At 33.3% G+C, this 15601-nt stretch overlaps 1 protein-coding gene across 2 annotated transcripts; it reads left to right on the top strand.

The window, feature by feature from the left end:
• The first annotated feature begins 7917 nt into the window (after positions 1-7917).
• Positions 7918-15601, top strand: LOC133675667 (uncharacterized). Of its 2 annotated transcripts, XM_062097116.1 has the most exons (7): positions 7918-8275; positions 8363-8466; positions 9732-11756; positions 12581-12661; positions 13527-13583; positions 14169-14244; positions 15375-15601. In XM_062097116.1, exons 3-6 carry the CDS (start codon positions 9786-9788, stop codon positions 14208-14210), a joined length of 2151 nt encoding a protein of 716 aa, XP_061953100.1. In that variant the 5' UTR covers positions 7918-8275; positions 8363-8466; positions 9732-9785; the 3' UTR covers positions 14211-14244; positions 15375-15601. The 2 variants fall into 2 exon arrangements, with proteins under 2 accessions (XP_061953100.1, XP_061953101.1); XM_062097117.1 differs by lacking the exon at positions 12581-12661.

The following is a 15601-nucleotide window of genomic DNA, read 5'->3' as shown; positions in this document are numbered from 1 at the left end:
AGAAAGTATATATAGACTCATACATTCTTAGTTGTTACATAAGGTAAGGAAGGAAAAGATTACTATTATATCTCCATAAATTCAGCAGCTAAATACTGACAGGAATCATCAAGTGTAGCTATCAATTTGTTGGAGTTTCCTTTATATGTTGAACTACCATTTACGTAGAAATTTGTTACTCTTTAGAAGTCCTTATCACCAACCATATTTTCTTTGATATGTCTGTGAGCATGATCATCCTTATTATTCCATAATTCTTCCTTATCACTCCATGATTTGTGGGATAGACTCACACGATTGTTGCTAACATGAGGTTGTAAGTTGCTAATATCCCCTCACAAATTGAGCTGGGGTAAAAGGCATAATTTGTTGCAAAAGTATGCAAGAGTAGCCTTGGGCACTGGTTTAGTAAATATATCAGCAACTTGGTTAGCAGAGGATACATGTTTAGTGACAAGTAATCCAAGTGCAACTCGTTCGCATACGAAATGGTAATCCAACTCAATGTGTTTACTCTAAGCATAAAAGATAGGATTGAAGGTCATGTATAGAGCACTGATATTATCGCAGTAAAAGACTGGTGGATTTGATAGAGATATGCGAAGATCTTTAAGGGTATATGTGAGCCACGTAAGTTCGGTAGTAGTATTAGCCATAACTTGATATTCAGCTTCGGTACTGAATCGAGAGATTGTGTGTTGTTTTTTTGCACACCAGGAAATGATATTGGTGCCAAGAAAGGTACAGTAGCTGGTGGTAGATCTCCGTGTGTAGAGCAGCCAGCCCAATCCGCATCAGAGAATGCGCAATTTAAGAGTTGTATTGGAAGAGAGACGTAAACAAGTAGCAATTGTTCCTTTGAGGTATCGAATGATGCGCTAAACCAGTCTCAAATAGGCAATTGTAGGATTGTGCATGAATTGTGAAACATAGTTGACACTGTAGGATAGATCTGGTCTTGTGAGAGTGAGGTATTGGAGAGTACCAACAATTCTACGAAACTGACTGGGATCAGCAATAGAGGTAGTATCTGCATCTATTTTGAATTTGACCTCCAAATACGTGCTCATGGGTTTGCAATGAAGCATATTGCAGCGATTAAGGATGGTAAGTGCATAGTGTGACTGAGACAAATGTAGTCCATCTGCTGTGGTAGAAATCTCAACACCTAAAAAATGATGCACCAATCCTAAATCTTTCATAGAGAACTCACGACTTAATATTTGAATAAAGGAGGTAACAAGCTCGGTAAATGACCCTGTAAGAAGCATATCATCAATGTAGAGAGGTAATGCTAGTATTCTGTGAGTAGAGTGAAAGACAAAAGAGAAGGATCAACCAAACTACAAAAGAAACCATATGATATAAGGAATGCGTTGAGTCTATCAAACCAAGCAAGTGGTGCCTGTTTGAGCCCATATAAAGCTCGTTAGAGCTTACATACATGCACAGGATTCTATTGATCAACCATACCTAGTGGTTGTGCCATATATATATATATATCTTCCATGATGTTGCCATATAAAAATGCATTCTTGACGTCGAGTTGACGAATGGGCTAGTGTTTCACAATAGCAATAATTAAGATTTTTCAAATTATACCTAGTTTTATGACAGGAGAGCATGTCTCTATGTAGTCAATACATCAATATGATGATATCTTTTGGCAACTAACCATGCTTTGAGACGATCCAATGTACCATATGGTTTTAGTTTGGTCTTAAAAACCCATTTGGACTCAATCACATGCATATCTAGAGTGCGTGGAACTAATCACTATGTTTTATTTTGATGGAATGTTGTAAGTTCATCATCCATTGCGGCTTTTCAACCAGGATGTGACAAGGCTGCTTTAATGTTGTTTGGTTCACGAGGTATTGTAGGAGATAAGGTTATTATCAGGGCATATTTATGATTCGATTTAACTACTTCATGCTTGGACATGGTTAGCATAGGATGACTTATTTGTGCTTCATGAGGTTGTGTTGTGTGTGTATGTGTGGAAGGATGGGGCTCTGGTGTAGGGAAGTTTTCGGGATGTATATCAGAGTGTAATGCAGGCATTGGTGCCGACTGATTGAGACCTACAGAAGGGGGATTATTAAAACCAAGTGTAAGGAAGGTGTTGGTTGTATTTCAGAGTTTAATGCAGGTGTTGGGGCATGCAGGGGAAGAGCTTCTGGAAGCTGATCGTTAAAATCAATTTTAACATTTTTTGTTGCAGTTGTGTCATGTGATGAATTTGGTGCAGATTGCCAGCAATGACTATCAACAGATGGTAAAGGAATAAAATTCGTTGGTGTAGATCTTTGTGGGAGGGTATCTGTTTCTAGAGAAGTGTTAGAAAAAGGTATTCAAGAATCAAATATATTAAGGACATGTGAGGCGGTAGTAGAAAATGAAGAAGATTTAAACGGAAAAACAGTCTCGTCAAAAACAACATGACGAGAAATGAAAAATTTACGACTTGGTACATTGGAACAACTGAAGCTTGGGGATGTCCTAAGCGTTGGTGCCAAATATTTGCAGTGCTAGATTTGAATCAATAAGAGAAGTGTGCTTCTGGTGCATTGGATTAAACATACAAGACACCCTTCTCTTTCCTTGTTATTAATGGATGTCTTATTTTCCGTTTCTTTACACAAAAATCAACATTAGAAAATTCACAATTGACAGGAAATTAAGAGGTTAGTTGACTTATCGAGAGCAAGTTTTGTTTTTAGATTTGGAACTAAAAGAACATCATAAAGAGGCAAGGTCTTATCTTTTTGTTTGATGCATGAATCACCAATACCTGTTACAGGTATAAAAGAACCATCTCCTATTATGACAGAATCAGATCCAGAGTATTTATGAATATTAGTCAACATACCTTGCATTTCTGTTATGTGTTTTAAAGCTCCTGTGCCAGAAGTCCATTCTGTTTCAGTAACGGAGTTGTCTAAGGTGAGTGCAGCAAGAGCTTGTGGAATCACATCATTTTGAGTTGTTCTTTTTGGTATCCACTAGCAAATTTTGGCAATATGGCCTGGTTTCCCACAATATTGGCATGTTTCATTACGATATAGATCTCGTTCCACTGTTGTCATACGACGTTCTCCTGGTGGTGGTGGTTGTCATTGTTGTGTAGCTGGTGTTGAATTGTCTGAATAACTTTGACTTTGGTTTCGAAATTGTTGTGCTTGGAATTCACGACCTGAGGAAGTAAATGTGTTATTGTGATTCCTTGGCATAGTACTTTGAGATTGTTTCTGTTGTTGTTCATAGAAAGCTAAGCGTGGGGTGAGTTGAGAAAAAGATGCATCTGATTGGTTTGAAAACCAGTTATGATGTTAAACCAGGTTTTGCAATTGTGAAATCAGTTCCGTGCAGGTTGGTCATGGCGGTTTCATCATCGTTGTTGTAAAGGTTTCATATTGCAGTCCTAGACTTGTGAGAAGGCAGAAAACTTTTTCTTTATATGGTAGGGGTTTTCCAATACCAGCAAGATTGTCACACAGACCTTTAAAAATAAGTATGTATCTCCAATGGTCCTGTTATCATCCTTGCAAAGGTAGGTCAATTGTTGTCGTAGTGTAAACTCTTGCTCTTGAGAGTCCTATGCATAAGCATTTTTCAGTGCTTCCCAGATTGCAAGTGCTATGTCTAAGCCAATGACAAGTCCAAATGCTTCTTCAGAGAGGGTTCCAATGATCCAACCCTAGAGAAGACAATCAGACTTTTGCCAAGCAATGAATTCCCTTGTCACTTGTGGTGTAGTGTTTCCTGTTTTTGTGGTATTTGAATCTGGAATGGTGTATTTTGTTGGGATTGGTGTTTCTCTGGTGAGATGATCAACCAAGTCTTGGCTCTCTGCTAATCCTAAGACCTGTTCTCTCCACGGTGGGTAATTGGATTGTGTAAGTTTAAGTATGACGAAATTTCCGATATTTAAAGACAAAGAGGTCATGATGTTTAGAATAAGAGGCAGGACCGTTCCTGCTCTTATACCAACAGAAAAAAAAAAGAATTGTTATAAGAAAAGAAAGTCTGTATTAATTTTCACTCTCTACACTGACTAAGAAGTATATATAGACTCATACATTCTTAGTTGTTACACAAGATAAGAAAGGAAAAGATTACTATTCTATCTCTATAAATTCAGCAGCTAAATACTGACGGAAATCATCAAGTGTAATTGTCAATTTGTTGGAGTTTCCTTTATATGTTGAACTACCATTTACGTAGGAATTTGTTACTCTTTGGAAGTCCTTATCATTTTTCACTCTCAAGCACCTTATTAGTTCCATCTCTTTCAAATAAATCACTATTTATAGGCCTAGCTACTGAGAAATTGAACTTTCAGAATATTTTCAAATAAAGTGTTTTTTTTTAACTGTGGGTATCCGGACCAATTTACGCACACTTCGACTAATCTCTTAAGGCTCTAAAATTAACGGTCATATAAGTTTCCAATAGCCTTAAGGATAGTAACATTCGAATTGGTGACCTCTAAAGAACAAACCCAAAGAGTCTGACTAATTGAACTACATCTATGACAGTTTAAATAAATTTCTTTTAAGTGATATAGAAGTTGATATCTTTAATCACTGGTATCATGATGGAAAATTCACTTCTTGGGTAATTAAGTTTGCATGACATTTGATGAGGTGTATCTTAGGTGACCTTACAATGACCATCACTGTCATTTAAATTGTTGATTTGGTACCGATGTCCTTGCATTGATGCTACGACAGATACGAAGCTCTTGAGATTTTCTTAATGCAGAATTTTTTTTAGTTATAATTATATATAAAAAAATGGTCTCTATTAGCTTTAGTTATAATCTCAATTAAATATAATGCTGACACAAACTTGTCCCTGCTGATTTAAAATGAAACAAAGAATTGGTTGAATTTATGCGTTTTGCTTTAATTTGAAGATCATCTGCAGATTTGTAATAAATTTGAAGAGTAAAATTTACTGCTTTCTATATATATAAAGAAAAAGAAATATTGTGATTAATTCTTGTTAGATGCTTCAGGAAAAAAGGAACATCGTATTCCCAGAAATAAAATCAAAAGATACGACTCATTACTGCACTGATGTTCAGTGTTCCTTCCCTAAAACAGAAAGCGAACTCTGTCTATGAAGAAAAGAAACGCAATTAATTTAAAGTTTCTTCATCCTTGTAAACTGCTTTCTTTAGTGCCAGGGAAGGAGTGGAAAACTCACCAGCAAAAAACAAAATAATAATAATAATAAATAAATAAAGTGGAAGAGAAGAGAAGGGAATGGCTGGTAATTAATTATTTGCCAACAGAGATGGCTTGCGTTGACATTAGATAGAGGAGGTAAAACACAGACCAGAAATGAGAGACGAGCGGGCTGGCTGGGGCGGCAACCCTTTTGGTTTGGTGCAGGGTTTGGAAGAAAATCTGGTGTGTGCGCGCGCGCGTGTGAGCTGGTTGAACCGATTTGGTCTGGCTCATTAGGTTTTAAAATTTTAAAACCAAAACCAAACAGTATTGGTTTTTTTTTAGTTTTTTAATTAATTAATTTGGTTTTTTTTCAGCTTCATTTTTTAATTAAATTTTTTAATTTTCTTAATTTAATAATTTTTTTAGTTTTTATTCTCACCACTATCATTGGCGGCCATGCTAAGTAATCCTTAGTATCTGATGAATTTTTATATAAAAAAAATCATTTTACTAAGTACCTAAAGTGTTTTTAAATTTTTTTAATTTTAATTAATCTTTTTATATTATTTTGTTGTGTTATGTTAAAAATAAAATTTTAAAAAAATAATTTTATTTCACTATATTTTTAAATATAAAATACTTTAAAAATTAATTATTATTATAATCCAAAACATGCTCTAAATTGTTTACCGGCTACTTTCACTGACAGTATTTTTAGTAAGGTATCAGCAAATAAAAATGATTGTAAAGCGTGTCATATCAAGGGAAAAAAACATGCTTAAATTAGTACCTTCCTTTCTTTCTCTTCTTCTTCTTCTTTTTTTAATGTAAAATGACAAACAAATTAAATTAAGCAAAAGAAGGTGGCTTATTATGATTAAATATTTTTTAAAAAGTATTTTTTATTTAAAATTATATTAAAATATTTTTAAGATTTTTTTTATGTTTGATATTAACATATCAAAATAATTAAAAAAACATTAAAAAATCATCAATTTAATATTTTTAAAAGCTAAATACACTCAAATGCAATTACAAATACAAAAAAATACATTAACTAAGACAATGGCTAAGAGAACAAACAAAACAAAGAGTAGTAAAAAAAAGGAAAATTAGATGGATTCATGTGGTTTGGTATTTTTTTTACATTATTTCTATTATTTTATATTTTAGGTTAGTTTTTTAGTCTATTTAAAGGCATTGTAAACCTTAGAAAATTTTATGGTGTTCAAGCTATAACTAGTGGTATTTTATTAGTTACTCTATGAGTTTTACTTTGAAAAAAAAAAGACATATACAAAAAGAAGAGAGAAAATAAAATTTATGTCCCACAAAAAATTATAAGAACATCTATATATGGTGTTTCTCTCTCTTATTTTATCTATTTCTATTTTTATAATAGGTTTCAAAAAATAATTCATAGAATATCACTAGTTATAGATTAAACACCATAAAATTTCTCATAACCTCCCACAGAGGCAAACTTTGTTAGATTAATATTTTAAAAATAAAAATAAAATTTTAAGGTTCTGTGTTTTAACCCTATTTCATCATATTCAAGATGATTTTTTATATATATTAAAATGAAGACATATTTGATCAACTTTGGCTTTGCAACTTAACCTGTCAAATTCATGGTTTGAGTTAAGAACTCCACTAAGTTTAAAAACTTTGTTATTTAAAACTATTTTTTACTTAATTATATGATAATAAAAATAATAAAATTAAACACGAATCAAATGTCATGGTTTGTTTGAGATCATGATAATATGATATAAAGCAAACCAAAATAAATTAAAAAAAACTTGTGTGGGGGCCTATAAAGGTAGGCTCGTGCATGATTGATACTTAAAAGTGCATTTTCATTAAGACTTTATATCACCATATTGCACGTAAAGTGTCATTAAATTCCGTAATTTCAGCATGTTTTATAATAACAAGTCTGATAATATAAGATAACTTTAATTTATGTAAATGCTCATTTTAAATGCAAGCATATCTCACAATTCAAAAGATTGATTGATGTGATTAACTATTAAAAGTAAAAAGACAAAGAAAGGGCTAAACTTAGAAAAAAATGCTAGTTTAATTCAACCTGGAACACCATTTAGTCATTAAGTCATATCTGAAGCTGTAGATCTTGGATTTCAGTTTGGTTTATAAGGATAGAAAGCTAAGACATATACATAAAACATTTATGAAGAGTCCAAGACTTAATTTTACTGTTTTGGAATCCAAATCTATCCTACAATTTAGACATTGTTCAGTGTTCTCAAGCCATCATGAGCTATTAATAAAAATTGATATCAACTAAAAACTTATATAATTCTATACAATTATTTAAATTTAAATTTGTACATTCAGTTTGGTTGTATTTATTAAAATATTGTGAAAATTTTATTAACTTTAAGATTAAAATATCTATTTTTATTTTTTATATAACCTTTTCTTTTCTATAAAAATCTAATTTGTTAGAAGTTTTATTCAACCTAAAAAATAATTAGAACAATAACATATAGTTTCTAAAAATAATGAATTCTAATTTTTTATAGTTTTTTTAAAAAATTTTACTTTATTAAAATAATATTTTTTTATTTTTAAAATTTATTTTTGATAATAATATACCGGCTGCCCAGAGCAGTAATGCTACGCCCAAACTTGCTCAATGTTTTCAAACACTTTTTTTTTTTTTTTTACCTTTCTTTCGAATGGCTGCATCTCAAGCAGCTATCCTCTCACTCACAGGTTTTTCTGATCTGCTGTACATCTGGATAGATATATAGTAGATAAATATATAACTATGATTCTTGTTTCAATTTCAAAGCGTACTTCATCGTATTCATGCAATTAAGTTTCCATGACATTTGATGTGTCTATCAAGCCACCTTACAATGCTCATCACTCTCATTTTAATTGTTGATTTGGTACCATTGTCCTTGCATTGCTGCTATAACAGGCATGAAGCTCTTCTTGAAATCTTTTTAATGCAGAATTTTAATCAGGAACATCTTTTCTTGAGTTACCTTCGAACATGGTACAGGCAAAGGATTCCGAGTTATACAAGCCAGTATTGATGGAGTCTTACACCTCACCAGGTGGGTTCTTGCAAAATTTTCAATGTACCTACTGAGTTGAATAGTTTTGAAAATGTTTTTAAGAAATACTATTGATGATTGAACCAGATTCCATTGCCCATGTATCAGCGGCTTCATATCCTGCATTAGTTTTCTGGTTTGAATTGCCAGCAGTCGCATCGAGGTTCGAGAGTGGTCTTCCACATCATCAGGTACATTCTCTCTGTTTTGAGGTTGCAGTATTGATAACACACCAATCCAAGGGTAAATGTGAGCTACAGATTCAAACCTTTCGGGAGTTCAGTGCTCAAACATCATATTCCCAGAAATAAAGTCAAAAGATACGACTCATCACTGCATTCCTTCTCTAAAACAGAATGCGAACTGTGTATGAAGAAAAGTAAATACAATTAATTTAAAGTTTCTTAGTCCTTGCAATCTGCATTCTTTATTAGTTAGCATCTCTTCTTTGTTTTGTGCCCAACCCCAATGCCCCTTTAAGTGTTCAAGAGAAGGAAACCAAACTCTGTCCACCGAGAAAATAAAAATAAAACTAATTTAAATCTTTTTATTCCCTGCAAGCTGAATATCTCTTTAATATTTAGCATCTCTTGCTTGCTCTGTATCAAAGCAACCTAATTTTAAGATTTTTAGTCACATATCTTGGAAGTTGCATCTATCTATTCTATGGCATTGCAACCCGTATTTTCTTTTTGCTTCACCATTATGCAGCGGGTTTTTTTTTTTTTTTTTTTGCTACCTCGACTACAATCCACTGCAGAAGTAATTTCTCATAAGAATATTTTCACTTGCCCGCTGAAAATGTGCAAAGCAGCAAAGCCTTTGCCTATCTAGCTAGAATCTCTTGAGAATGAAAAGATAAACTCATTTTTTTATTCATTGAGAGGACGACTATCGTTGATTAGGTTAAGATGCAAAATTCCACTGATGCAAGGCAGAAACTCATTAGCAGTAAATGGTACGTAGTCTCATATTCAAACCTTGGGCCGGGGATTTCTGTGCTCAAACATCATATTGATATTCAGAATTCCTTCTTTAAGTGTCCAAAAAGCTTTGTCTATTGTCTATCAGGGAAAGAAAAGGAGAAAAAGGCAACTAATTTAAAGTCTCTTGCTTGACAGCACCTCTTTATTACTATTTAGCATCTCTTCATTGCTTTGTACCCAAGCCAAGTACCAAATTCTTACTTGTACATGTAACTATGGTTTGTAAAAGCTGGTCAAGCAAGCTTTAAGTTAAAGGAGATATATCCCAGAATTCACTTCCATATATTAATTTGTAATGCATCCCATACCTTTTCTTTGCATGCTGCAACAACAATATGCAGCAACTCCTATTTTATGATACCTTACCCAAAATCTACTGCAGAATTCTTTTCTCATAAGAGTTTTTTCACTATCCCTTTTAAGAGATTTTTTCAGAGATATCCATATTTACTTTTCATCTTACAAAACAGTTTCTTCTGGGGTTCATCAAGAGAGCTAGTTTCCACTGTTGAGGAAAAGATACAATGCTTACAAAATTGCCTGAAGAAGTCACAAATTTGTGGAACAAAGGGGAGATTCGAGGAATGGTTTTGCTTAGTCTCTTACTACAGACCATCCTCATCATATTTGGTTCTCAGAGAAAGACCATTGCCAGAAGCTGGATCAGGATTCTCGTTTGGTCTGCATATCTATCAGCAGACATGGTAGCAACTGTTGCATTGGGTAATCTAGCCAGGAGCCAAGGAGATTCATCAAGTGACGGTTCAAAAAAAGCAAACAATCCCATGCAAGCATTTTGGGCACCTTTTCTACTCCTGCACCTTGGTGGCCCAGACACAATCACTGCATACTCAATTGAAGATAACGAGTTGTGGTTAAGGCATTTACTTGGTCTTGGAGTCCAAGTCGTAGTGGCTTTTTATGTCTTCTCAAGGTCTTGGGGTAACGATATCCTCACATTCATAACAATCCCAATGTTCGTTGTTGGCATTATAAAGTACGCAGAGAGGACTTGGGTGCTTAGTTCTTCAAGCTCTGAGGGCTTGAAAAAGTCAAATCTCTCAAAATTTCGGCCTTTTTATCCATTAAAGGCATTATCAAAAAAACGTGATCAAGCTCTCGAGGGAAACTATCTTCTTCAAGCTTATACTTTTTTGGGTATATCCATGTTTATGATGCAGGATCTTGTCCCTGGCATTCCTGCACTAATCAAAAGCCAGGTGCTGATTTCCAAAAATACAGCAGAAGACGCCTTCAAGGTAGTAGAGATTGAGCTTGGATTAATATATGATATGCTTTACACTAAAGCGCCCCTAATTTACTCTCGTGTCGGAATCATTCTTCGCTCTATCAGTTTTCCACTCACATTTACTGCGCTTATTTCCTTCCAAATCCTGATTGATAAGCATGCCTACTCAACTATCGACATTACAATCACGTATTTATTGTTTGCGGCCGCTGTTTTTCTCGAGTTTTATGCTTTTTTATGCCTTGTTTTCTCTGACTGGACAATGATTTGGTTGACTGATGAAGGAGGGAACACCCTGAGTAGTGCTCTTTATTCTCTGATAAGGAAGTTAACTAGAAGGGAGAGGTGGTCGAGATCCATTGCACAGTATAACCTGATAAGCTCTTCCATTAAAAACAGGCCACTTGGATGTTTGAAATCGCTGGGAATCAATGAAAAGATGAGGCAGATTTTTGTGCATCGGGTGGCTATGAATGTTGATCTAAAACGTTTTATTTTCAAACATCTTCAAAAGAAAGCTGAGAATACCAAGGAAGATTTTTCTTTAATTGATAAGAATCGCAGAAGTAAAATAACTGGTCAGAGGGGAGATGGTGTGCTAGAAAGAGAGGGACTGTTACAGAACTACATGTGGTGCACGACTGAAGTAGAATTCAGTCGGAGCATTCTTGTATGGCATCTCGCTACAGAGATTTGTTATCTTAGTGATAAAGATGCAAGTAATGCCTTCAAAGAATATTGTGAAACAAGCAGATGTCTATCTGAATACATGATGTATCTTTTGGTGATGAGACCAAACATGCTCTCTAAAGGAATCAATGATGAGGGATATCTAGATACTTTGCAAGACTTGCAGCGTCTAAATCCGAACAAAACAAGAGGCGATGAGGCGAAGAAGGGTGTTGTTGACGGAATTTTGCGTTCCGAATTATCTCTTGATGATATAACATTTCAAAGTCTCTGGAAAATAGCAAAGTCAGTGGTAATCGGTGGGGAAAAGCTCGCCAGGCAATTGCGGTCATTGGAATCTAAGAAGCGTTGGGAGATGAAAAATGAAGTTTGGATAGAAATGCTTGCATATGCAGCAGGTCATTGTCCATGGAAAGAACATATTCATCAACTGAGAAGAGGTGGAGAGTTACTCACACATGTCTTCCTTCTCATGCTACATTTTGGTTTGAGCGAACAGTATGAATTCACGCGATTTGACGGTGACGAAGTTAGTGTATTGGAGTTTTTTTCATCGGTAAGTATTCCAAAAATCTCTCTCAAGTACATTGCTGGATGTGCACTCCATTTCTTGTTCTTCATTTTGTTTAACTTGAAATGGTTGGATGATTTTTAAAAGGTTGTACTCTCTCCTTCACAAATTAAACCTCGAGTTGTTGTGAGAAACAAAATTCATATCAATTCTCTATATTTCTGATATGAATAGTCTGTTCTTAATTTAAAAAAAAAAACAAAAAAAAAACATTTCATAGCTTGCTGAATGTCATGGATTATTTTGTTAGTGTGATGCCAGTTATTTTTAAAATACTTTTATTTTAAAAAAAATAATAATTTTAAACTTATTTTATATATCAACACGTGAAAAAAATTATTAATTTTTAATATTTTTAAAATAAAAAATAAATAGATAGGAAGAATTTCAAATTTTTTTATTGAATAGGCACCATATCAAAGTTTAATCTTATGATATCATAGCTCAATCCATTACTATATATTATTCTCAAATCATTAATAAGTGTTGTCAATATTGATGCCTCTGTGTCTAAGAAAACTATGGAATAAATGATTAATATCATATATTTGCTTTTATTAATTGATGACCTCTTAAATTTTGCAATTGGCACTTGAGGGTCTAGCTGCTGTGGTCAATCGTGTGACTTGTTCCGCCCCCGTCCCGGGTTCGACCCTTTATGTGCACGCCTGTCACCCTCGCGGTGCCTTACCTGCTCCTGGGCTTGCAGGATGTCCAGCGGGCCGTGGGGAATAGTCGTGGTGCGCGCAAGCTGGCCCGGACACCCCACGTAAATCAAAAAAAAAAATTTGCAATTCTTTCTTAAAAAGGACGACGGTCGAAAATATCAGTCGGCCGTAGAAAAGTACGCAAAAGGTATTGTAGACATGTCAATGTCAAAACCCGTCGAGGTACGATGCTGATTTCCTCTCTCGCCGTCTTTTTTTACAAGTAGATTGTATAACAGAAAAGTCTATTTACTTTTGCAAAGCACAAGTCTCTATTTTACAAAAATGCATGAATGATTTGTCAAGTGCGGCAACAATTTTTTCCTAAGAGTAATTGGATTTTATTTTTATTATTATTAGTGAGAGATCCTGGAAAAAAGAAGTTTGAAATACATTGATAAATTTATAGTAAATTGTCCATAAAAAAATTAAAATACTTACAAGTATCTCACAAAATTAATATTAGAAAATACAAGACTATACAAAATATGTTTGATATATATTGATAAAATTATAAATATATACATTAAATTATTTATATATGTAAATTCTCATATTAAGATCTTCTAATTTCTTTTATATACATGCCATGTGTTATTATGTAATTAAATGAGGACTTTTTATTTTTATATTTTAGTGGATAGGCACTCCACCAAAGTTTTCTTATAATATATGATCCTCAGACGATTAATGAGTCCGGTCAACAAAAAACTATGAAATAAATTATTAATATTATATATTTACTTTCGTTATGTTAATTGTTAACCGATGATTACTTGAATTTCCGAAAACAAATTGAATGACGTCTCACCGGAATCTCAATTTTTTTTTTTTTTTTTTTTTATTATCGTGGGTGTCCGGGCCAGCTTGCGTGCACCTCGACTAATCCCACGGGCCCTGAAGTTAACGACCATGTAAGCCTCCAATGGCCATCATATGAGCAGCCATAGGGTTTGAACCTAAGACCTAAGAGGGAACAAACCCCTTAGTCCCAAGCTCTTATCACTAGGCCACCACCTAGATGGTTCCGGAATCTCAATATTGCCAGGCCTTGTACAGATATTTGGCTAAAACTGCAGACACGTCACTGTCAAGTCCCGATGAGGTACGCTACCGATTTCCTAGTTCTCGCTCTTTTCTCCTCATGTAGATTACATAATGTAACGATACAAAATTTAGGATATAATAAATTTATTATTTATAATGTATTGGCATTAAAAATAAATTAAAAATAATAAAATTAATTATTTTAATATATTTTTAAATAAAACTACTTTAAAAATCAATCAATAATAAAAGGGCTATGTACACTATGATATCATAGCTAAATCAATTACCAAATATGATCCTCAGGTATATTATTAAAGGCATGTTTTTTTTTAAAGTATTTTTAAAAGAATCTAATTTTTTTTATTTTTTTAATTAAATTAATATTTTTTTTATGTTTTTAATTCATTTTGATATGATAATGTCAAAATATTTTTTAAAATATATATATTTCATGTATTCTCGAATAAAAAACACTTTGAAAAGAAAAAAACAACCGCTACCGCGCTTCTAAATACTCCTAAAAAAAACTATGAAATAAATAATAAATTAGATATTTGTTTTTGTTCACCGGTTTCTACTTGAATTTCTGATAACCACTGAACAATGCTTCACTGCAATTTATATTTTTATTTTTTTGAAGGAGGAAGACGAAGAACATCTCCTGACATTAATTCAGAGATAACGCAGGCATGTCAGTGCTGTCCAGTCCCTCTGAGGTATGATACCGATGTCCTTCCTCGCTATCCTTTTCCTCAAGTAAATTGTATAATGGAGCGGTGCAGAATCAATTATATACAACAATGGATGAAGGATAGAACCAGGAGGTGGCGAGTAGGCTCGGTCCCTGCAAAACATTTTTAAATTTTCTATAATTTAATATTTTTAATTTAAATAAATAAACTTTATAATAATATATATTATTATATTAATTTTAACCTTCCTGTAAAACGCACCTAGCTCCGGCCCTTCTTCGATCACAAGGCAACAATTATAGAAATTTTTTAAAAAAAATATCATGGAAAAAAAGTTCTTAAAAAGATTTTACTATTATTTTTATTTGAATTTAAAGCATGACACCTTAATGGCCAAGTTACCATTCCTTATTTTAGAAACTCGAGGGATAATATTGGAAAAGCTTAAATTATAGGATTAGAAGAAAACTTTTTTTTGTTTTTGGATTTGAGGAAATCTCATCCCTATAGAGTGTATTTTGTGAATTCAGGTGAGCGAGTAAAACTACAGAAAATACACTATGTTGATTAGAAGAAAATGTTAATTAATCTATAGAGATAAAAATAAAATTTTTCAAATAATATTTTTGAGCATCATATATGTATTCAATGTTGATTTTAAGCCCCAATAAAAAAAAATTCATTTTAAATCAAGTTATGTGATTGATAAATCAGCATTAGAGTAGATGTTTGGGCATGAGTGGCCCAGTACCTAGCTCTTTGAGAGCTCTCAAGGGTCTTCTACGTGGGCTGGAAGCTAAACCCACGTGTCATTTTTTTATTTGACTAAAGAAGCATGTAACAAGACGTTTATTTTTCTTTTATTATGCAAGCGACATGTGGCTGGAAAATCAAGGGTCCTTTTTTAGGATCACTTTACATATTTCGAATAGCATGCAAATAAAACTTTAAGATTAATGTACTTAATTTACTAGCAAACTTTAATTAATTAATATCAGGAAATTAGTCTTGCTATATATTTATATTTTGGAGTGGGAAATGAAATTGAAATTCAAGAGACTCCTAATTTCGATTTTAAAATACAAATAAATTATGTTTATTAATGAAATATCAACTAATTACCCCTACTCAGTTCCAACATGGTTATTTTGAAGGTGGAGGTGGAAGAACTTAAAAAGGTAGTGGCAGCTAAAGAACAAAAGCTCAAGCACAGAGGACTGGCGCTCTTCCAGGAGGCTCGCCGATGATCAATGGAATCAGAGTATTAGTTTTTGTTAAGTTGTGTCCATAATTATTTAAGTGAGTTAACTAAAACAAATTAGGACGTGCAAATCGCTAAATTTCTATTCGGATAACAAGAGCCAATCATTTTTATTCATTA

Source organism: Populus nigra, chromosome 16, assembly GCF_951802175.1.
Source record: "Populus nigra chromosome 16, ddPopNigr1.1, whole genome shotgun sequence".
Classification (NCBI taxonomy): Eukaryota; Viridiplantae; Streptophyta; class Magnoliopsida; order Malpighiales; family Salicaceae; genus Populus; species Populus nigra.
The sequence above is the reverse complement of the archived record's forward strand: the minus strand, read 5'-3'. Positions and strand labels throughout refer to the sequence as shown.

What these genes read in the sequence shown, in the direction of transcription:
- LOC133675667 (XM_062097116.1), top strand. Translation starts at nt 9,786, where the DNA reads ATGCTTACAAAATTGCCTGAAGAAGTCACAAATTTGTGGAACAAAGGG. An exon ending in CAATGTCAAAACCCGTCGAG is followed by an intron (nt 12,662 to 13,526) that starts GTACGATGCTGA and finishes CAATATTGCCAG; the next exon opens with GCCTTGTACAGATATTTGGC. An exon ending in CACTGTCAAGTCCCGATGAG is followed by an intron (nt 13,584 to 14,168) that starts GTACGCTACCGA and finishes ATTTTTTTGAAG; the next exon opens with GAGGAAGACGAAGAACATCT.